The sequence below is a fragment of the Gopherus evgoodei genome, chromosome 3 (genome assembly GCF_007399415.2).
Source record: "Gopherus evgoodei ecotype Sinaloan lineage chromosome 3, rGopEvg1_v1.p, whole genome shotgun sequence".
Lineage (NCBI taxonomy): Eukaryota > Metazoa > Chordata > Testudines > Testudinidae > Gopherus > Gopherus evgoodei.
In genome coordinates, this window is record NC_044324.1 from 168,747,283 (window position 1) to 168,771,605 (window position 24,323).

At 45.7% G+C, this 24,323-nt stretch overlaps 1 protein-coding gene across 1 annotated transcript in view; it reads right to left on the bottom strand.

Moving 5' to 3' along the window:
* CAPN13 (calpain 13) overlaps positions 1–24,323 on the bottom strand; it is a 64,002-nt gene that overhangs the window by 36,203 nt on the left and 3,476 nt on the right. The window contains exons 3-5 of the mRNA XM_030554285.1: positions 16,549–16,800; positions 2,656–2,725; positions 1,624–1,742 (exon numbers count right to left, since the gene is read on the bottom strand). Of these exons, the coding sequence (XP_030410145.1) occupies positions 1,624–1,742; positions 2,656–2,725; positions 16,549–16,791 (432 nt within the window). The 5' untranslated portion in view covers positions 16,792–16,800. The remainder of the gene's footprint in view (positions 1–1,623; positions 1,743–2,655; positions 2,726–16,548; positions 16,801–24,323) is intronic.

Below are 24,323 nucleotides of genomic sequence, written 5' to 3' on the forward strand. Positions count from 1 at the left end.
CTATTGGCTGCCATGTTCCACTCCAGGGCTAGCTGTGCTTCTGTAACGGGTAACAGGATTCCTGTACACACAAAGGGCTCATTTCATCCTCGATGTAACTCCATTAACTTCACTGTACTTACACTAGGGATAAAATTTGACCCCAAGAATCTAATCCTTGTGAGATGCTGAGCCCCCTTAACTCCCATTGACTGCACTGGGAGTTGAGGCAGGTTCAGCATTTTGTAGGAGGCCTTCAGCAGCTCTTAGGACTGTAGAGTGCTTTGAGATCCTGAAGGATGAAAGATACTATAGGAAGATAAGACATGTTTATATCTACTAATGAAAGTGATGCCTTGTTTGTGATGTTACTTGGAACTGAATGTGGAGACATACAGTTTGAACAGCACTAAAATATCTTTGGTGGGATGATTTAAGGTTATTACTGAAAAGATGCTTTCATTCAGTCTTTTGTTGTCTTGGCTGCTTGTTGGAGGAAAAGGAGAAGGATGTGTATTGATTTGAAGGCGAGAAGACAGGGAAAACGTATTTTCAAATACTGAAATGTATTCGTACTGCTCATGAGTTAAGGTTTGCTCCTAAATATTATTTTTGAGAAATCTCATGAAAGAAATTCTAGTTTGCCTCATTTTAATGTATGGTCAGCTGGTTTATCTTGTATAATGCCCCTCTGCATATTGGAGATGAGTCAGGATTGAAACATCTGGTATTACTAGGAACAATGGAACATAAGGACTAGCAAGAACATTCTAGTACAAAGATCTGTTACACTATGGAATAGTCTTTCAAGAAAAAATGGTGTGAGTGCCTTTGCTAGCATCATCATCTTTAAACTGGACAAAGTAAAAGAGAATGCACTTGAGAACAATTTTGCATTGGGAAAAGGGAAAGGACAAGATGATCTAATGGTTCATTTCCATCTTTAGTTTTTGGGACTTTGTGGTACTCCAGGGTAAAGTCTCCCTCTTCTGACAGCTCCTCAAAGAACAGATCATATGATACTTGCCCTTCTCCCAATCCAATCTCTCAGAGTTGAATAAGTGGTGCACGTAAAATAGTAACATATCTATCTGGGGGATACTGAGTATTTCAAGATTAGTAAATTTCAGTTTCTTCCAAAAGAGATTTGTCCCTTAGAATCAGACCCATTTTTTAAATATCAAAACCAGTTATCTGAGCAGAGTTAAAGGGCTGGCAATTCCTGCCTAGCTGATGGAATCTGGCAGATGAAGCTGCAGAACACAGAAATAAAAAGATCAAATAGACAACAAACCCAGATTTACTATCAGTCATAACTGCCAGATTTGAAACAGAGGCCGGACTTCTGTCTAAAATACACATTTGCACTAATTAATAAGAAGAATAGCATTCATTAGAAATGGGCTCAAACCATAACATTCAGAACCGGGTTCAAATAATCTGACATTTGTGGGTGTCTGGATCAAGAGGGTTGGTTCAGCCCATTAGAAAATCAGGAACCATTTCCAAAATCCTGTGCAGGGGATCAGCTTTTGAACTTCTCCAGAATTCAGGGGTGCTTGGATCTGGGATTGTAGTTCAAAACCATCTGAACACTCCACCCAAATGAGGTGGAGCAAAATCACTACAGCACGTAGTACATACGCGGAAATGAAAAATCCCAGCATAATTCTCTTTGAATCCTTGGTCCTTTGGTAGAACATTTTCCAGAAATTGCCTCTGTAACGTCAAAGATCCCAGGGCAGCCAGAACCCAGCAATCACCTTCAGGGAGACAAGTAACAAACCAGATGCAATTACACGTATTGCCTCATGATCTCCCTCTGCCTTGTCAGGGTCTATATCTTTCTAACACTTTTCTTTGGGAAACAAGGTTACTGCAGAAAGACTGGGAGAACCAGTTCGGGTAAAATAAAAACGTGGGCAGACTGTCCAAGACTCAGAGACACTCGGCCTCAGGAGCATGCTGCCATCCATCCACCCATGCATGTATGTTTCTATACTGCACCCATCTCTATGGGCATCACATAGAAGCTCCTTCCCTTTGTGGGTATCCTAGTTCTACAGGATAGGAAGTGGTGCAGGCAACTGCCAGACCCTGGGCTAGGATGAGCCATTTAATGACAGTGCTGTTTCTTCAAGGGGGAGACTCTTGTTACTGTCAAAAGGAAACATGATCGTGGGGGAGGGGCTGGGAAGGGATGGAGCTACAGCAGGACAGAGACAGGTATCTCGTGCATGTATCAGAAAAGTTGGTCAGTAGTGACAATAAAAGAGAAGAGCGTGGAAAAGAAAAGCCAAAAGTCATCAGACAAGGACTTCAGGGTCACGAGGCCAAATCCAGTTCTGATTAAAGAGGGCACACAATGGGAGTTGTACCCACTTTACATGAGGGTTGAATTTTTGGCCGTGGAACTTCATTTTCTGTCTGGTCCGGGTCTACCCTTCTGCACCCATAATTCTGCGACATAAAGGATGATGGGAGTCAGTGAGACATGGAAGTGCCTAGGCCCAAAGGCAGTGTAAAAAACAATGGCATTTAATATCTGGGATGGATTCTCTGTGGATTTGTGAGTGTGTGCACTAAACCAAACCAAGCTCTCAGACAGAGGCAAAGGGAAGGACTCCGGTCTACAGCTCAGGTTGGCTATCCTGTGAAACAGAACTTTGATCTTACCTATTTCTCCTTGAATAATATCAAATCTGCTAACACCATCCACGATTAAATGGGGATTTCTCTCAATCATCTGAAAAAGAGGGAAAGCAAAGATCAGTGTGAGTATCCAACACTTGCCCGCAGTGCATCCTTCACAGTTACACTGCCTCTCTTACGTCACTTTCAGCTGAGACCCAATGAGGTCATTATGTGCTACCTCACTGTAGTGAGATTTGAAATTCATGACTGTTTAAAAGCAGCGATGGGAGAACTGCAAAAGCCTTGGAGATTTGCTACACACAGGCATCCAAAAGTTCAGAGGCTTCTCAGAGGTATAGTCCAGATGAATGATGTAGTGCTAGTATAGTGCTTTGCAAACAGAAAGCACTATACAAGCGTGATGTTGCAGTCTATATGTTTTTATCAAAATATGCTAATGAGTGAATATAACGTAACTGGAATATGCTTCATGCAAAAGGTCTCTTTTAAGGTATCTTTACAAAGCTTATAATCTACTAGGTGTGATCATCCTATTTGTATAAATGTACCACTCTTGTATCTGAAACTAGAAATACGAAATATAACTCTGAGGGCCTATGGTGATTATGCAAAGTGTGGGCCATTACTGGTGGTTTGGAATCTTGATGACTCCCATTAACCAGGGCAATTGTCGGCAGATGGCTGTTTTACCTGTAAGTCTTCCTTATACCTGTGTGCTGGCAAGTGGGCAATGAAGTCTTGCAGTGACATGTGATCATGTCACCTGAACTGGAATCCGTCTTTAACCTGGTGTCTTTCCATTGAGAGAGAGGGACAAAGGATTCCCGCCTTATGCAAAAGATATATAAAGGGGTGGAACAGATCAAAGGGAGAGAAGCCATCATGAAGAATCCCCTCGCTACAACCTGAGCTGGAACAAGAGCTGTACCAGGGGAAAGGATTGTGCCCAGGCCTGAAGGTGCCCAGTCTGAGGAAAAAACTTACTTATGCATCTGTGAGGGTGAGATTATCTGTATTCAGTTTGTTTAGACATAGATTTGCTCATTTTATTTTGCTTGGTGACTTACTTTGTTCTGTCTGTTATTACTTGGAACCACTTAAATCCTACTTTCTGTATTTAATAAACTGCCTTTTTACTTATTAATTAAATCAAAGTATGTATTAATACCTGTGGGAGCAAACAACTCTGCATCTCTCTCTATCAATGTTATAGAGGGCGAACAATTTATGAGTTTACTCTGTATAAGAGTTGGGCATCTGAATGTTAAAGACAGAAACATTTCTGTTAGCTGCTTTCAGGTAAACCTGCAGCTTTGGGGCAAATAATTCAGATCCTGGGTCTGTGTTAGAGTAGACGGGAGTGTCTGGCTCAGCAAGACAGGGTGATGGAGTCCTGAGCTGGCAGGGAAAGCAGAAGCAGAGGTAGTCTTGGCACATCGGGTGGCAGCCCCCCAAGGGGAGTTCTGTGATCCAACCCGTCACAACAAGCGGTAAGTATTGTTATTTTTATTGTCATCCTCTAAGCCTCCTGGACAGAAATCAGCTCTCTGAAACCACTGTTCCACCTGGAGAGTGAGAAAAGGACCTTGGAGCTCTCCCCATGCTGCCGGCCACATGCAGACAGAATGAGAAACTCAGGCTTTCCTTTCCTAAACCATGCTGCCTCTCACAAGGGGAGAGAGAATTATGGTCTCCCTAGCCTGACATCCACAGCCATTCTGCCTTCCACTGGAAGAGGGGGAGACTTCCTATTTACATCATGATTTGAGGACTCCAGTAACTCAGGCAGTGGTTAGGGGTCTATTGGAGTGTGTGGGTGAGGTTAGGTTAGGTGGCCTGCAATGTGCAGGAGATCAGACTAGATGCTCATGATGATCTCTTCTGGCCTTAGAGTCTGTGAGGTACTTTAACGCCTTCATCACCATGACATCTGGGCATTGAGCAGCTCCAACAAACCATGCTGTTTCCTTGAGTTGGGGAGTGGGTGCCCGTCCTTTGGAGGAGAACTTTATGCCTTCCAGTCTAGTAATCAGAAGGTAGGCGGACTTGGGATTAGACCAAGGGAAAAGAGAGTTGGGCCTGGATGTGTCTTTCTGTAGAGAGGGCCTTAAAAAGCTCAGATCACTGGCTAGGCATCCCAATTTGAATATGCTTTTCCAGATTAAACCTCTGAGCATTTTGTTATTCACACATCCTTAATTTAGATCTGGCTGGGCTTTTTTTGCATCATTTCTGTTAATGGAGCTACAGACACAGGGCTTATTTTCTGTGGATCAAATTCCAAAATCCTTACTGTTGTTTTTTTACTGAAAGCTCACTCGGGCAGAAGCTTCCCTGAATTCAGTAAGAGTTCTGCCTGGATGACTGAAGAGCAAAAGCCTCTGAATTCAACCCTGCATGCCTAATTTTTTTTAAATGTTGTATAATTCCAAATCAAAACTTGGTGCAAGACAAGGGAGCATGGAATCACCATTGCTTTGCATCATGTTTTTAAACTAGACATTAAGAATGTTAGACGAATTGCAGGGTGTGACACTGGATAAACTAGAGTTAAGATTTTAAGCTTATGCAGATAACATTGTCAGACACATTTGAATTAATGAGGATACTCTTTGCTACTTTGGAAGATTGAAATGCAATCAACTTGGACTGAGAGTAAATACTTAGAAGACAAACAAAGTAGTTACAACTTGGAAAAGAGACAATCCGTAAAGTGTTGAAATGAAGCAATGGTGAAGTTGTAGAGCAAGTAAAATCTTATGTGTTCCTAGGAAGCTCGATCAATGGGGACAGTCCATCAAGGTTGAGGTTACGAGGAGATGTCCCTTAACTTTAAGGGCTGCACAGAAACTGACAAAATTATGATCTGATAAAAGTGTTCTGTTTGGTACCAAAGTGAAAATTTATCAAACCCGGTGTACTAACAGTATTACTCTGTGATTTGGAATCAGCTACATCAAATAAAAGAGACATCAGATGACTGGAGGCTATAGAGATGAAAGGGCATTTTTGAACGACCAAAAGTATAAAAGGGAATGATTTTAAGACAAAGTTATAAGGTGAGTTGGATGTGAAATCAGGGTACAGAATTAGCTACAATCGAAAAGATGATGATAGCGGAGCCCTGCAGAAGACAAACAGATGACAGGACGCCATGGGAAATAATACAAACACAGCTGAAGTCAGTCCGACCAGGAGACTGACCATTGATTAGATGGCGGGATATGGTATGCAGGGACATGACCAGGCTGGGCTAACTGGAGGGACAAACCATGGACAAGAATGAACGGCAGTGCTGTACCACTCCCTAGGTCTGTAAAGATGCTTTGGGACTAAAGAGATAATTCCATGGGATTTTAGTATTTATGGTAAGAAAATGCTCATTTAAATATCTCTCTGGGTCTTTTGTACGAGTGACCCTTATATCCTCTGCCAGCTGAGTCAAAAATTTTACACCTCTTATGTCTTGTTGTTTGCTTAGGCATGTTCATTTGCTTCTGCATTTAGGATTAAACACCATTTCAAAAAAGACATGTGATTTGAAATGGTGTTTAATCGTTAAAGGACGAAGCAAATAAACATGCCTAAGCAAACAAGAAGACACAAGAGGTGTAAAATATTTGACAGCTGAAATTACAAAAAATAATGTAGCAGCTCTTCTTTAAGCTGGGGCCGGCGCTTCCTCCCACCCACTTGATTTGACAACCCTCTACACAAACACGAGACTATCAGCTGACGTGACTCATGTGGCTGGGTGAGCTGAACGCCAGTGAGACGTGTCAGCTTCCTGAAACTTTTTCATGGTGACTGAAAGCACACAGTAGCCCATCCAAAGTTCCCCTTTGGGGAGATGGTACAAAGCAGCTCTTCCCAAGCAATGGTGCATGGCACCAGTACTAGTGCTTCAAGCTCTTGTGAATAATCCCCCAGGCTCCCCTAATAGTGAGGCTCTCTGCAGGCTCGTGGAACACTGCGGGTGCCCTCCTCCCATTCAAGAGCATGTGCATGGCTGGGCATCACAAGCCCTAGGCTCTATTCCCAGCTCTGCTATTAGCCTGCTGTGTGACCTTGGGGAAATCTCCTTTCTTTCCCTCTCCATCTCCCCTCCCACTCTTTGTCTATCTGCACTGTAAACTATTCATGGAATGGACTGTCTCTGAGTATGTGTTTGCATAGTGTCTAGCACAATGGGTCCCCAATGCGCTACTGGGAGACCAAGAACTGTACTTAAAAATACCCATAAGTTAATAAATTCATCATTGTATTGTTTCCCCCTTCTCCATTTTTGCCATGCGGGGCTGTGGCGTGGCAGCATAATCCTAACTATGGAGTTTAGGCAGCTACGGATTTGTTACAGATCATTGCTTGTACACCACATACATGCAAGGGAAATAAACAGCTATAGTTTGGGTATGAAACTGCTGGACTGCCTTTTCTTTGGTTCCAATGAAATGGACTGAGCATTGTTGGAGAGTACAATAGCAGAGCTTACGCTAACATTGGAGCCAGAAAGCCTACAAGAAGACTAGAGATGATACGAACAGGTTATGGAGAGTCACTCTGAAACTGACCCATTGGACTTAGCAGTAGATTTCAATGCAGCCCACTGAGATGTCAGAATACTTGGTTCTCAAGTGAGAATTCGGCTGACTCATTAGAGATGCTTCTCGCTCAGAGGCAACCAGTAATTCTCTCCAAACAAAGACACTGTACGAAAACAGCCCAGCCTACATGCCTCAGTCATGTTTGTAGATGGGTTAGTGATTGTGATACAAAACAAACAAAAGCAAAATAAAATACTCTAAAAATAAAATCCACCCAACACAGATTCAGCTCTAACTCCAATTTGGCTTACTCTCCAGGAATCTAACTGAGAATACTGCATAAGTAGAAGGAATCACTTCTTCTCAGGGTGCTTGAGTTAGAGCATATGTCCTCACCTACCTTCACAGTTACAGCGTTACACCTACCAGTGCATGGTGTAGGAGATGGAGGATGGGGTAGTGATTAGGGCACTAGCCAGGGACTCAGAGACCTGGATTCAATTCTCTGCTGTGCCACAGACTTCCCATGTCTCCTTGGTCAAGTCACTTAGTCTCTTTGTGCCTGAGTACCCCATCTATAAAATGGGGAATCAGCACTCCCCAGAGGGAGTCAGGAAAATAAATGCATGAAAGATTGTGAGGCTCTCAAACAATATGTTAATAAAAGACTTATAAGTACCATAAATGGGAGGGGTACGGATTTTGTGCTATTCTCATAGGTGATTTAGAAAAGCTGCATCTAGGAGGAAGGGAAGACTGAACAGAGAAGTAGAGAGGCTTCTTGTGCATTAGCTTTGCAAGCTCAGATTAGTGAGAGTCTATCAACAGCAGCAAAGCAGGAGCTCATAATGGACCTCAGAGAGGAAACTGAGGCTTCCCTTTGGAATAATAGCAGCCTCTGTCAGCTCAGAACTGTGTCCCCTGAGGTCAAAACCTGAGAGTGAGGTTGTAATGAGAAAGTTAGCAATTCTGAGTATAGCCAGAGTGGAGCTTGCCTGGGGGCTAAAGTGAAACGGTATCAGAAAGCTTTGGCAAGAGGGACTGGAAAACTGGTTGCATTTTTCACAACATTGTCCTGGCCTAGGGTGGATGCTGGAAACATTTGGAATGGAGCGTAAGGAGAGTTGGAGGCAAATAGTAGCAGCAAAGAAAAGCTCATGTTGGCAGTGGATGAAGTGAGGAGCGACCGCTGCAGTCTTTGGCTTATATATTGTACTGAGGACTAAGGGCCCAGACTTTCAAAATGGCTCAGTACCTATTTAGGGTTTGAGCCAGCTCTCATCCAAGTCAATGGCAAAACTCTCATTGACTGGACTGGGGCAGGATAAAGCCTCAAATTAAGGAAGCAGATTTTCCAGAAAGCTCAGCATGTCGGGTGCACATTGAGTGCTGAGGTTCTTTGACAATCAGGCCATAAATATTACAAGGGTAAGTTGTGGGATGTCGAGCAGTGTGCCCAACACAAGACCAACAAAAGAGCTCAAGCAATTGCAATTTGCTAATCAATATGGCTTAAGGGGGATTTTTGCAAAATGTGGCAAGGCACACAATCATTTCCAAGTAAACCACACAGCCATCACAGTCCATCAGCATGAGAGACGCTGAAGCTACACAGCTATTTTAAAATATAGTTATGATGATTGTATGTGACTAGGATGAGTGGATGGTTGACGGTTGGGATAGGGATGTAGGGAGGTTTGGATTCACTCATCAGCAGTAACACCACTGATACTTCTGGTGGTACTTTCACTAGTAGTGTCCACCCTCCACTCCTTATCTTTGCACTCCACCTGAGTTTTACATTGCCGTCCGAAGTCCAGATAAATTCAAGGTGTGCAGAGCAGCAGTTCCTCCTACCTGGATTTTATAGACTAAACTGGGTATCTCCTTCCATCTATTTATGTGCGGCTGTAGCTACATTGTTATGATGCTAAGCCAGACGGGAGCAAGAAAATAACTCAAGAGGCAAACACCATGCAAATGATCACCAGCAATGCAAAGAGAGGAACACAGATCTATCCCATGCAAATACATCCAAAGGACGCTGTGGAAGAGTTGTGAGAAGGGTCATTCCTCAACTCTCCCAGAACACTTTAGAATCCCTGAAGACCAGTATGCCCTTTCCTTTGTTTACTGTTACTTCTTTCCCTTCTATTTTCAACTCAATTTCCCATCAACCTGCACTTAGGACGGAAGAATCCCATCCACTGCTACAGGCTGGGGACCAACTGGCTAAGCGGCAGTCCTGCAGAAAAAGACATGAGAATTACAGTAGATGAGAAGCCGGATATGAGTCAAGAGTGTGCTCCGGTTGCCAAGAAGGCTAACGGCATCTTGGGCTGCATTAGTAGGAGCATTGTCAGCAGATTGAGGGAAGTGATTATTCCCCTCTATTCAGCACTGGTGAGTCCACATCTGGAGAATCGCATCCAGTTTTGGGCCCCCCACTACAGAAGGGATGTGGACAAATTGGAGGGAGTCCAGTGGAGGGAAATGAAAATGATTAGGGAGCTGGCGCACATGACTTATGCGGAGAAGCTCAGGGGACTGGGGTTATTTAGTCTGTAGAAGAGAAGAGTGAGGGGAGATTTGGTAGCAGCCTTCACTTACCTGAAGCGGGGTTCTAAAGAGGATGGAATTAGGCTGTTTTCAGTGGTGGCAGATGACAGACCAAGGAGTAATGATCTCAAGTTGCAGTGGGGGAAGTCTAGATTGAATATTAGGAAAAACTATTTCACTAGGAGGATGGTGAAGCACTGGAGTGGGTTTCCTAGGGAGGTGGTGGAATGTCCATCCTAAGAGGTTTTTAGGGATAGGCTTGACAAAGCTCTGGCTGGGATGATTTAGTTAGTGTTGGCCCTGCTTTGAACAGGGGGTTGGAATAGATGACCTCCTGAAGTCTCTTCCTACCCTAATCTTCTATGAACCTCTGGAGTCACTATAAAGGAGCCTGTTGATGGAAGGCCAAATTCTGCTCTTAGCTACAAGGATGTTAATCCAGTTACTCTGGATTTAGACCACTGTAAATAGCTCCGAGATAGTAAACCCCATGGGGCAGAGTCATTGTCTAACACTGTGTTTATAAAGTGCCATGCACACCAAAGTTGCAATACATAATAAATTATTACTACTAATTGCTATCTTGGAATAAGCCTAAAGAGCAGCCACTTAGCTGGGGAAGAATTGTTTGGTAGTTCGCATGCTAGCTTGAAACTTGGGAGACCCTGCTCTGTTGCAGGCTCTGTATAAGCTCCTACAAGTCACTTAATATTCAGACCGAGAGAGTCAGTTCCCCAAAAAAGAGTGGCAAGAGGGGAATAATAATACTTTCCTAGCTCACAGGACAAAGACTGGGAGGTGCTCAGATATTATGTAAGTATCAGAGAGAGGGTATATTGTAGAAAGAATTACTGCCAAATAACCACAGGATATGCAAGAAACAAAATAAGACTCCTCCTACTCCCCCTCCACATAGCTACTTACCTGGCTGTTTGGATTGCTCAGTTCAAGGTCCAAAAAGAATGAAAAGAGCAAACAGAGAGAGTAAATATAGTGTTGTTATTAATCAAAGTCTCATGACAACACATCAGCCATATGTGTGAGCACATGGCAGAACATAGCTTCAGTGCTTAGAAGAGGAGGTCTTAAATCCTTTACCTGTGTTAACTGTGGGAGTTCACTACATAGATTACACTCCTACTTAGTAAGCAGAGAGGTCAGTGAGATATGCAGCCTACTAATACAAAGGCATTTAATACATCAACTCTTCACTTTTGTTTCGTTCCAAATCTAGGGTCTACTATGTGATCTTTTTGGCCGTACCCCATTTTTCTTTATGGACAAGGAGCCGAGGCTAGAGGAATAAGCCAAACCTGCAAAACACTTAGACCGGTATAACCGCATCTATGCTAGGAGAGTTTTGCCAATATAGCTGTTCTGGCAAAATTTTTGAGCATAGACTAGTCCATCATGTGGCTTCCCCAGTCCAGAGATCAATTGAGTCTGAAGTCTCAGTCTGATTCAATCAGCTTGAACAGGCAAAGATGCCTCTTGCGTGAAACAATCACAGGTTGGAAATGCTGTTTCCACATATCAAGCTGCTTTTTCAGGCAAACGGAAATACTGAGTGGGATCTTAAGGCTCCACACCCTTGTGACCCTCCAACAAAATATCCAACCTTGAAACAGCCCAGCAGCCTCTGCTCACACCAGAAGACAGCCCTGTAAACGGACTGAATGACAGGTAGCACACAACAGCTGCAGTCCTTGTCACTGTGTGTTTCCCATGTTTCCCAGGAGCTTGGGGCATCTCAGATTAGACTCAGAATTCCTAAATTCTTCTTTTTTGCATGGTGGGGGAGGGGAGGAAGTGGGGGGTATTTTATTTCTTCGGGTTACCGTGCAACAGTATTAGGGCCACATTTTTAAAGTGGCTTCAAACCAGTCTTTGATTTTGTGCCTGGATAAATGTCCCCCCAAAGCTACGGGCACACAGGTAGGTTGTCATAGGGATTGTGAACATTAATATTGCGGCTTCATTACTTGTAGCATCAATCTGATTTTACAGGAACTAGAACTGTGGCCATGGTATAAGTGGTCTCTGGGTGTGAATGTAGCTAGCTGCTCAGGCCTCCACCAGGAAATAAATTATGTCTGTGCCCAGTGCAGAACGCTGATTTAAAAAAAAAAACCAATGGGCAGATTGTTTCTTAACAAAGGTAGCGCTTTATTTAGGAAGAGGGTGGAAAAGTTAACACTGTGGGTAAGCCCTGTAGGCACAATGAGCGAAACAAATCATCCATAACTTAAACCAACAGGCTACATGGTTCAGGCAGCAGGGCTGGGCCCATCCCCCAGAGTACTCAGCATAGCAGCAGCCGTTAGCCAGGGATCAGTGAGACCTGGGTGTGTGGCTGTGCACACAATGCAGCACCTCTGCCCGGGTTCTCATTCAGCAGCCTTTCTCCAGGTCAGCCTCCAGCCTGGGGGCTCTCTCTGCGTTACATGCCAAGGAGTGACCCATTCTCACTTTGACCCTACCTCCCCCTTTCAGGGTCCTATGGCACAGGGAGGCAGGTTACACCAGAGAAGTCCCATAGGAATCTTTGCTCCCAAAGGGCCTCAAGCAACCTCTGGAGGCTGGGATGGTGTGACCAGAGAAAACCTGAGTCAACCATTTTAAATGATTCTTTTTACCTGAAACCTACTAATCGTTACAGAGCTAGTACTGTTGCTGTTAAAAAAGCAAATGCGATTTTAGGATGCATCAGGTGAGGTATTTCCAGCAAGGATAAGGAGGTGTTAGTACCGTTATATAAGGCGCTGGTGAGACCCCATCTGGAATATTGTGTGCAGTTCTGGTGTCCCATGTTCAAGAAGGATGAATTCAAACTGGAACAGGTCCAGAGACGGGCTACTAGGATGATCCGAGGAATGGAAAACCTGCCTTATGAAAGGAGACTCAAAGAACTTGGCTTGTTTAGCCTGGCCAAAAGAAGGCTGCGGGGGGATATGCTTGCTCTATATCAGGGGGGTTAACGTTAGGGAGGGAGAGGAATTATTTAAATTTAGTACTAATGTAGGCATGAGGACGAATGGGTACAAACTGGATATTAGGAAGTTTAGACTTGAAATTAGACGAAGGTTTCTAACCATTAGGGGAGTGAAGTTCTGGAACAGCCTTCCGAGGGAAGTAGTGGGGGCAAAAGACTTATCTGGCTTTAAGACTAAGCTTGATAAGTATATGGAGGGGATGTTATGATAGGATAGTTTAATTTGGGCAATTGATCTTGGATTAACACCAGATAAGTCTGCTCAATGGTCTGCGGGGAGATGTTGGATGGGATGGGAACTGAGTTACTGCAGAGAATTCCTTCTTGGGTGCTGGCTGGTGAGTCTTGCCCACATGCTCAGGGTTTAGCTGATCGCCATATTTGGGGTTGGGAAGGAATTTTCCTCCAGGGCGGATTGGCAGGGGCCCTGGAGGTTTTTCACCTTCCCCTGCAGCGTGGGGCATGGGTCGCTTGCTGGTGGATTCTCTGCAGCTTGAGGTCTTCAAACCAATTTTGAGGATTTCAATAACTCAGTCTTGGGTTAGGGGTTGTTATAAAAGTGGATGGGTAGGGTTCTGTGGCCTGCCTTGTGCAGGAGGTCAGACTAGATGATCATATTGATCCCTTCTGACCTATGAGTCTATGAGAATCTATGAGAAACCACATATGTCTCTCGCTGCCACGCCATGTCATCCAGACAGCCCTTCCAGCAACCTGGCACACCCTCCTGCTGCGTCTTATCTCACGGTAGGACCAAACTTCAGTGCCCTAACTCATGCTGCATAGCGCCTTCCTTTGTAAGCAGTAGGACAACCTGAGTTAATCTGACCATTAGATTGCTCTTTTGGGGCAAGGATTGTCTTTAAATGTGTTTGCACAATGCCTAGCACAGGAGGGCCCTGATTCTGAACGTGGCCTCAATGGCTGACTACAATACAAGTGATACATACTAATAAGGAGGCAGCATGCTTCAGTGAATAGAAGATCTGCCTGAGAATCAGGAGACATGGGTTCTTTTCTGGCTCTGCAACTGACTCGCTGTGTGCCCTTGGGCAAGTCACTTCACTTCTCTGTGCTTCAATTTCTCTACCCACCCTTTGTCTGGCTTCTCTATTCAGATTGCATACTCTTCTGGGCAAGGATGGACTTTAGTGAGGTGTTTGTGCAGTGCCTAGCAGTGTAGGATCTTGATCTCTGTTGCAGCATCCTGGCACTACTGCAGTATAAATGATCACACACACACACACACACACACACACACACACATTCTCCCCCTACATTAAAAGAATGTTTTAAGGTTGCTAAGTCAAGCACTCAGAAATCAGAAAATGCCAGAATTAAAGTTGCCTGTGCAATCTTGATTTAGCCTCTTTGTGCATATGTATTATGCTTGAGCTGTGCGAATAACTAAACACTCATTTTTTTTGCCTGAACCAAAACAAAAAATGTTTTGGATCAGCCTGAAATAACCTTCCCCCCAAACCCCCTTTTGGGCAAAATGAACCCTCTCCCAACATTATTTTGAAGTTGGCCGAAATGCTTTGTTTGACCCCAAATGGTTTTGTGGGAGGGATTCCATTTCTTTTCAATTAAATTTAGGCAAATTTCAAAATGAAACTGTCTGAAAATGAAAAAACAAAATGTTTAATTTAAAAAAAATTTAAATGAAATATTCCAACTTTTTAAAATTTTGTATTTATTTGTTCTACCAAAAACTATTTGCCAAATTCAACATGAATTGGTTCATAATTTTTGTTCATCTGAAACTATGTTTTTGGTAAATAAAATATTTGTCCAATTTTTTTGTCCAGCTGTAATTATGAGAAAGTCTGTAATGAGATAATCACATATGATTTTTTCCACAGGATCCCTGTCTAATTCAGTGTTAATCACCCCTAGCTAGAACAACCGTGCTTGAAATTGCACACACAGAACATGTGAACACACAGTTTTGAAGGTGCAAATAACAGCACACACCTTTCCGTGGGCACAAAGCCAGAGGCTGGGTCTGAAAACATGGCCCTTAATCTTCACAGCTACCGTTCAAGTGCGGCTGCTACATAATCAAGAAAAGCGACAGTAAAAATGACATGGTGGTGCTCCCAATCTATTTCCCCTCAAGGACTCCCATAACAAATTGGCTCACTTTACAAGTCAAAACAAGTTGTCTAACTGTCACCACTGCCTGGTGTCTGAAAATCAAGCTGTTTCTTTCTGCTTTGCACATTAGCACCAGATATAAAGATCTCAGACTCTCAATGTAATTGGCAATTCTTTTGATGACGCACAGCATAAAATAGAATGCAGCTTGCTCCTCAGCTGCTATATTGGATCTGGAACACTGACAGCAGTAAAAATGATCTGTCACTTAAATAACCAGATACTATGTGACTCAGAAAATGCAGAATGAGGAGAGAAGAATAGGACCAAGGTGCTATTTTTCTTTGCAGTCAGATTTCTACCCAGACTTTAAATGTCAGATGGAGCTAAGAAAAGTGAGAAAATACAGTCATGGGGCAAATTTGCTTGGGACTTCTTAAAAAAGTAGGCTGGACAAACCACTAGAAACTGGGCTGTAGGGACAATGGGGATGGGAGTGGATAACAGGCTGTTTCCATTTCTACAGTCTTTGATTCTAGGGGCCAAATCCTAAAATGTTGATAGTTTCAGACCCCCTTCCAACACTGGTGACTCCCTTACCCATCTATAAATATATGATGATATACCTATCTCAGAACTGGAAGGGACATTGAGTTCAGCCCCTTGCCTTCACTAGGAGGATGAGCTACTGATTTTTCCCCCAATTCCTAAATGGCCCCTCTCAAGGATTGAGCTCACAAGCCTGGGTTTAACAAGCCAATGCTCAAACCATCGAGCTATTCCTCCCCCCTTCTCCTGTAGGAGAAGTGGAAGTAGGCTTGAAGAGAGTCTGAGTGCATAGCTATCGCGAATAAAGAAACAAGGAAGGGTCTAATTTACACCATTCCCTACATCTGGCTCTATCACTTCAGTGGAGTTGTAACCAGAATTTGGCTCCATGGCTTTGCAGAACTAGGACTGATTGCAAAGCTTTCCCTCAAGGTTTTAGGGAAATGATGGAGGAAGCTGACTAATGATCTGAATATGTGCCTTAAAAGTGAGAGAATGGGCCAGATCTCAGCTGATGTAATCAAGGGTTGCTCAGCTGAAGTCAGTGGAGCCACATCAATTTGCATCAGCTGAGGATCTGATCCTATATACTTAAAAAAAAACCCTAAATAAATGAAAACTTCAGCTTATATGATTTCTATTGATGTCTACTAATTTAAAAGCAGGCAGGGAGGTTTTCAGGGCCGAGAAGAGGTTGTGGGATAAATTGAAACAATGGCAGGGCACCATCCCATGGGACTTTGGGCAAATACTTGTAATGAAGTGGTTCAAATTAAGGGCAAGATTGTGGCTGATCCCTGTACATGTGTACGTGTGGGGGAACACATGCCAGGACACCGTCCCTTAGTGCCCTTTCACAAGGGCGGCTGTGATCTCAGTCCCTGTTCTCTCCTGCTCATTGCCCCCATGTGCTGGCCAGTGGAGAAGCACACACATTTCACCCCCTCACTCTCTAATGGAGATGTAACACCAGGGCCCTTCCCCACAGGCCTGGGAGCCTTGGTCTGTCCATAAGACACAATGCTTCCCAGTGCTTCCCTCGGGTCAGCACAGCTGGGCATAACTCTCCACGCAGGGATGTAGCTAACAGCCATGAGACAAATCAAAGCTGTTGTCTTTTTACACCCAGGAAATCAGCTTTGCTACTGAAAGCCATCAGGAGGAACTCACCATTGGTCTTTTCCACTGTAGGCGGCTCAGCTTGTCTTCTGAGAGCAGATTGGGACCAATGGAACTGACATGTGCTGGGAAGGTGTCATCTTCAAACAGCAGGCCTCGGCTCAGGCAGTAGTCTCTCAGGTGGGTGAAGTCCTGATTGTTAAATTTTTGGGGGCTCTGAAGGCTTCCAGTCCTCCCTTTGGTTTGCCAGCTTTGCTCTAGCTTCTGATATAGGTCAGAGGCAGGCATCATCATGTCTCTATCCTGTGAAGGAGAAAGAATGTCAGCTATTGTTAATGGCCACTTCTGAAACACTGCCCTCCAAGCGCACAGGGAGTGCCCAGAGAGGATTCTGGAGCAGCTACTCACAAGGCTGAAGGAGGCAGTTGTGACAAAATCCTTCATAGCTGAAAATGCCTGGGGAAAGAGAAAATCCCACCTGGTTTATCTTAAACCAGTTCTGCCATTGCTTCAGATTCAATTCTAAGTCTTCCTGGCAGACAGGGAGAGCAAACTGGGAAATTCTGAACTACTATATAGGTAATATAAAAGAACATGGGGTATGTGTGTGGGTGGGTTGTGGGGGGCTGGAGAACAAGGGAAGGAAGGGAAGGATGTTTCACAAGAAGCTATGGTAATCTGAGGCATTTGTAGTGGGCCCAAAAAACACTTTCAGCTGTTGGTTACTTTTGTGCACAGTGTATTTTTCTGAGAGTTTACTCTTATTTTCTGAGCTCCTTTGACTCATTTTTGAATGCTCGGTGGCTTAGGCCACATTCAGATGCACACTGCTCCATCATTCACTGTGCTGCTGAGAGTGATAACCAAGACAAACACCCCTCCCGCCATTGCCCTCCCTTGGGGTCTGGTGCAAAGTCCATTGATGTTAATGGAAAGACTCTTGAGGATGGCTGCATCTTAGGATCAATTTCTCAAATAACTTGGAGGCAAAAATCCAGACCTTGATCGAAATCTGCATTTCATCCACACCTTCCAAAGAATGAGGGATTTAGATCCATTGATTCAATTGGAGAGCTGAGTTAGGGTTTAGTATGAAGTTTAGAGTCATATCCAGATTTGGAAACCCACTGCCCTGCCCAGATTTGGGGGTGTTCTCATGTTGGTTGGGTCCATCTCAACTAGGAGGGCCTTTCCTTCTGCACAAAGAGCAGCTGTCAGCTGGGAAAAGTGTTTCCTCGCACAGCTGGGTGAGACTCCTCATTGGCTGCAGTCATGTGCCAGATGCATGCAAATGACTAGTCCTGACACTAGATGGAGGGATTCTGTCTACTTCTGGGCTGACGCAGCACTGAGCATCTCTGCTGGTGAAGAATTTAAGTAGATGGGACTCTTGCTATGGACCCCTTCCCACTTAGGATTGTCAAAGAGCACAGCAGTAGAACAGCTCGCGAAAGCATCACCAACAGTCAGGAATGATAGGGAAGAAAGGTTGAGGGCCACCTCAGAAGAACCCTCTATATTACCAGCCCTGGATCCACAGATATGGGAGCTAAGACAAACAAATATTCTCCCGGGTCTTCTGCATCATTTTCCAGCCCCATTCCTGATTCGGTCATGAGATGAGGAGGGAGAGGGGCAGAGGTTTCAAAGGCTCCAAGGCTTTACCAGAGCCCCAGAGTTTTAAAGAGCAGTTGGTTCCTGACCTTGTTATTCTGCATAAAAGCAGAATGTGAGGATTTTGGTTTGTACTGGTCTCATGACCTTCCCAAAGCCACATGTAGGCACACACATGCATTCATATTGTGTCACCTGGGGCCTTCTGTTATTGAAAAACACTCATTGAGAGGAATAAAACCTACAGAGAGCCTTTATCTCAAGCCACATATTTCTGAGGCCATGGCTACACTGGTGCTTTACAGTGCTGCAACTTTCGTGCTCAGGGGTGTGAAAAAAACACCCAAGAGTGCTGCAAGATATAGTGCTGTAAAGCCTCAGTGTGAACAGTGCCGCAGCGCTGGGAGCGCGGCTCCCAGCGCTGCAAGCTACACCCGTAGAGGATGTGGAGTACGTGCAGCGCTGGGAGAGCTCTCCCCATGAGGAGGTGGAGTACGTGCAGCGCTGCGAGAGTTCTCTCCCAGCGCTGGCGCTGCGACCACACTCGAAACTTAAGTGCAAGTGTAGCCATACCCTCAGTCACATTTTAACCCCAGTGTCATTCTGGTTTTAACCTAAGCCATTTCACCCTTCTCTAAAAGTACTTTGAGTCCTATCCCTTCCAACAAACACAACCCACCTTCCCTCGAATTCCATTCCAGCCATCTTCATTCACAGCATTTTGTTTTTTAAGCCCACTAGTCACTTTGGGCAGATGATTCATAGATTTTGAGGTCAAAAAGGGACCACTGTGATTATCTAGTCTGACATCTTGCATAACACAGGCCAAACGGCCTCACCCAAGTGATTCCTGCACAACGTCTGGCACTTCTGTTAGAGCTATAGAATGTATTTTAGAACGGCATCCAGGGTTGATTTAAAGACTTCAGGTGACAGAGAATCTACCATCTGCCTTGGTAAATTGTTCCAGTGGTTAATTACTCTCACTGTTAAAAATCTACATCTTACTTCTAGTCTGAATTTGTCTGGCTTCAGCTTCCAGCCACCGGATCTTGTTATGCCTTTTTTGCTACCACAATTTGAAGACTTCAATAACTCAGGCATAGGTTAGGGGTTTGTTATAGAGGTGGATGGGTAGGGTTCTGTGGCCTGCTTTGTGCAGGGGGTTGGACTAGATGATCACATTGGTCCCTTCTGACCCTAGAATCTATGAAAGATACTTCTATTATCAGATGATCATCTTTATTGATCAATACGCTCCCAACACCAGGTTAAGAGAGCAGAAACACTGATATTCAGATGAGAGCCTGGCTTCTGGTTTTGTTGTGAACATTTCACACAGGATTATTAAAAACTTCATCTAGATTCACTGAAACTGCTCATATACCTTCCCCATGTTTTATAGAGTATTATTGTCCTTCTAGGTAGCTAAAGTCCTTTCCTCTTAGGGCTTTAACAATCCCCTGGAAAGAACAGGAATGTCTTGTCTTGTTATTTAATTTTAAAAAGCAATTTCATTTCAAAGAAATCAGATGAAATTCAGAAATAGCCCTCCGCTGACACAGAGAAAGAACATTCCTTTTTGGCTTGCATTTTTCAATACAATGGAAATAAATCTCATGTAATGTACCATAACACGACAGGGAATGGTTTCTCCTTAACAAATACTCATTTGAAACGGTACCTAGGCCTTGTGCATGCTAAGATCTATTTCCCGCAACAGTGTTCCAGCAAAACTGATTACTAATTCCACAACTCAAATTAAAACTAACAGAGCTTGAAGGCTGGGACTGACGTACGCTCGCTCTCTCTCTTCTGACGGAGAACTAGGGTTTTTAGTGTGCATGCATGTGTTTAATTACATAGTTTAACACACTGGGAATAATTTAGCAACTGGCATGTAGAAGATATGGCAGTTAACTAACCTCCTCTTGCAGAATAACTTCATCAGCTTTGCAAGAATCATGTGTGTCTGCGCATGTGCATATCCAAGCAAGATATTTCTCTGGCTGGCTGAAATTCACCCCTGAAATTGAGCCTACACAAGGCCCATGAACCATGCGAGTTCCACTTAAGCTGGCAGGACTCAATCCTTCAGCCACTGAAGTCAACTTCAATGCGTAGGATCAGACACTCAGACCCTGATTTTCTATTGCCTTGCACTGTGCGTAGTTATTTACACCTGTGCAGAGGGGACACAAAATGACGCTATTGTGATCTGGCAGCTTCTTACAATTGCTTTCCACTAATGTGAAAGACTATGCAAGGCGCAGGGCAATAGCAAATCAGGCTGTTGGGGTTTAAATGAGACTTGAGTGTGTGGTGTTCCCCTTGTGCTGGGCGCCTCCATACGGAGGAATTTCACTCTGAGCGTTAGAAGGTTTCTTCAAACCAACATCTGTGTTTGGAGGGAGCAAAGCATGGCACTATGAAGACCCTGAAACACCTTGCATCATGGACAACCAGAGATCAGCTCTCCCTTCATCACAGGGTAAGACAATGCTATCTAGAAGAGGTAAGTCAGATAGGCCGGGGTCCTATGAAAATATAAGTGATCATGAAATTAAAGATCAGAGGGGTAGCTGTGTTAGTCTATATCCACAAAAACAACAAGGAGTCCGGTGGCACCTTAAAGTCTAACAGATTTATTTGGGCATAAGCTTTCATAGATAAAAAACCCACTTCTTCAGATGCTTGAAGTGAAAATTTACAGATACAGGCATAAATATACTGGCACATGAAGAGAAGAGAGATACCTTAGAAGTGGAGAACCAGTGCTGATGAGGCCAATTCAGTCATGGTAGATGTGGTCCACTCCCAATAATTGATGAGGCGGTGTCAATACCAAGAGAGGGAAAATTGCTTTTGTAATGAGGCAACCACTCCCAGTCCATATTCAAGCCCAAATTAATGGTGTTAAGTTTGCAAATGAATTGTAGCTCTACAGTTTCTCTTTGAAGTCCGTTTTTGAAGTTTTTTTGTTGATGTATCAGTTATTGAATGTCCAGGGAGACTGAAGTGTTCTCCTGCTGGCTTTTCTATGTTACCATTCCTGAAGTCTGATTTGTGTCCATTATTCTTTTATATACAGATTGTCTGGTTTGGCCAATGTACATGGCAGAGGGGCACTGCTGGCACATGATGGCATATATCACATTAGTAGATGTGCAGGTGAATGAACCCCTGATGATGTGGCTGGGTCCTATGATGGTGGCACTAGAGTAGATAGGGGGACAGAGTAGGCAGTGGAGTTTGTTACTGGGTTTGGTTCCTGGGTTAGTGTTTCTGTGGTGTGATGTGTAGTTGCTGGTGAGTATTTGCTTCAGGTTGGGGCATTGTCTGTAAGCAAGGACTGGCCTGCCTCCCAAGGTCTGTGAGAGTGAGGGATTATTTTCCAGGATAGGTTTTAAATCACTGATGATGTGCTGGAGAGGTTTTAGCTGGGGGCTGTACGTGATGGCCAGTGGTGTTCTGTTATTTTCCTTGTTGGGCCTGTCCTGTAGCAGGTGACTTTTGGGTGCCCGTCTCACTCTGTCAGTCTGTTTCCTCACTTCACTGGATGGGTATTGTAGTTTTAAGAACTCTTGATAAAGATCTTGTAGGTGTTTGTCTCTGTCTAAGGGATTGGAGCAAATAGGTTGTATCTTAGGGCTTGGCTGCTGAATCTTGTGATGTATCCTGGATGGAAGCTGGAGGCATGTAGGTAAGTATAGGCGTCAGCAGGTTTCCGGTAAAGGGTTGTGTTTATGTGACTATCACTTATTTGCACTCTAGTGTCCAGGAAGTGGATCTCTTGTGTGGACTAGTCCAGGCTGAGGTTGATCGTGCGGTGGAAATTGTTGCAATCCAGGTGGAATTCTTCAAAGGCCTCCTTCCGGTGGGTCCATATGATGAAGATGTCATCAATGTAGAGGAGGGGCATTAGGAGACGAGAGCAGAGGAAGCGTTGTTCTAAGTTAGCCTTAAAAATGTTGGCATACTGTGGGGCCATGTGAGTACCCATAGCAGTGCCGCTGACTTGAAGGTATAAGTCGTCCCCAAATCCGAAATGATTGTGGGTGAGGACAAAGTTACAAAGTTCAGCCACCAGGTGTGCCGTGGCCTCATCAGGGATACCATTCCTGACAGTTTGTAGTCCATCCTTGTGTGAAATGGTGTAAAGAGCTTCTACATCCATGGTGGCCAGGATGGTGTTTTCAGCAAGATCACCAATGGATTGTAGTTTCCTCAGGAAGTCTGTGGTGTCTTGAAGATGGCTAGGAGTGCTGGTAGGATAGGGTCTGAGGAGAGAGTCCAAATAGCCAGATAATCCTTCTGTCAGAGTGCCAATGCCTGAGATGATGAGGCGTCCAGGATTTCCAGGTTTATGAATCTTGGGTAGCAGATAGAATATCCCTGGTTGGGGCTTTTGGGGTGTGTCTGTGTAGATTTGTTCCTGTGCTATAGCAGGGAGTTTCTTGAGCAGATGGAGTAGTTTCTTTTGGTACTCCTCAGTGGGATCGGAAGATAGTGGCCTGTGGAAGGTGGTGTTGAAGAGTTGCCTGGCAGCCTCCTATTCATAATCCAACCAGTTCATGATGACTACAGCCCCTCCTTTGTCAGCCCCTTTGATTATAATGTCAGAGTTGTTTTTGAGGCTGTGGATGGCGCTGCATTCTGTACAGCCAGGGCCGGTGCAAGGATATTTTGCGCCCTAGGCGAAAATTCCATCTTGTGCCCCCCCCCCCAAATGCCAGCTCAGAGGGGCTGGGCTCAGAGCTGGGGGTCAGGGCTGTTGGGGGGATGGGGTCAGGGGGTTTCCAGCTCAGAGGGACTGGGCTCGGAGCTAGGGGTAAAGGCTATGGGGGGATGAGGTCGAGGGGGTTTCCAGCTCAGAAGGACTAGGCTCAGAGCTGGGGGTCAGGGCTGTGGGGGGATGGGGTCAGGGGGGTGCCTGGGGGCACTGGGGAAGCTCAGCTCTGCAGGCTGCTGTTCTCTCCAGCTGTCCAGGCACAAGGGGAGCAGCAGCAGGGACCAGCTAAGGACCAAAGGGGCAGGAGCACAGGCAACTGAGGCTGACCCATGGGGAGGCACTTACTTACCTTGCTCAATGCATGAGCGCTAGGGTACTCTTTTTTTCCTCCGCTCCACCAGACCACTGCTGAGGCTTTTTTCTTCTCCGTGCCCCTCGCTGGGGCTGACGTGGAGGCTGAGCCAGGGGGCAGCCGCAGCTTTCCTCCAGAAGCGAAGCCCTGGTGTTGCGCCCCTGTCGAAGGGCCCCTGCCCCTGCGCAGCTCTGCCCAGCCGCCGGCGCCCCCGCCGGCAATGAGAAAAATTGCAGAGGCTGGAGCCCCTGCTCTGGGAGGGAGAGGGATTCTGAGCCTCTGCCTGCAGCCCAGGGATTCCCCTGGGTCAGCACAGCCACCATCACCTCAAACCTCTGTGCTGCCGCAGTGGCTCCCTGACCCGGGGGGCGCCCTGGGCTGCTGGGCTGCCAGTGGCTCCCTGACCCCGGGGGAGCCCTGGGCTGCCGGGCTGCCACCCTTACCCCGGAGGGCGCCCTGGGCTGCCGGGCTGCCACCCTGACCCCGGGGATGCCCTGGGCTGCCGCAGCGGCTCCCTGACCCGGGGGGCGCCCTGGGCTGCTGGGCTGCTGCGCGGCGGCGCGCTGATCCCGGGGGCGCCTTGGGCTGCCGCGGCGGCTCCCTGACGGGGGCGCCCTGGGCTGCTGGACTGCCGGGCTGCCACCCTGACCCCAGGGGCGCCCTGGGCTGCTGGGCTGCTGCAGCGGCTTCCTGATCCCGGAGGGCGCCCTGGGCTGCTGTGCTGCCGCGCAGTGGAGCGCTGATCCCGGGGGCGCCCTGGACTGCCGGCTGCCACCCTGACCCTGAGGGCGCCCCGGGCTGCCGCGGCTACGTCCTGACCCCAGGGATGCCCCGGGCTGCCGCGGCGGCGCGCTGATCCCGGGGGCGCCCTGGGCTGCCGGCTGCAGGCAGCTGCTGCCGCGGGCAGCTCAGACTGCCTCTCCAGCAGCAGCGGCTGCAGCCATTTAAACAATTTTTTGAGGGCGCCGTTTTTTGGCGCCCTCAAATCTTGGCGCCCTAGGCAACCGCCTAGTTCGCCTAAATGGTTGCACCAGCCCTGTGTACAGCTGAGGTTATGGGACAAGTGATGCTGTTTGTTCACTATTTCAGCTTGTGCACGTCTGTGGAAGCACTCTATGTAGAAGTCCA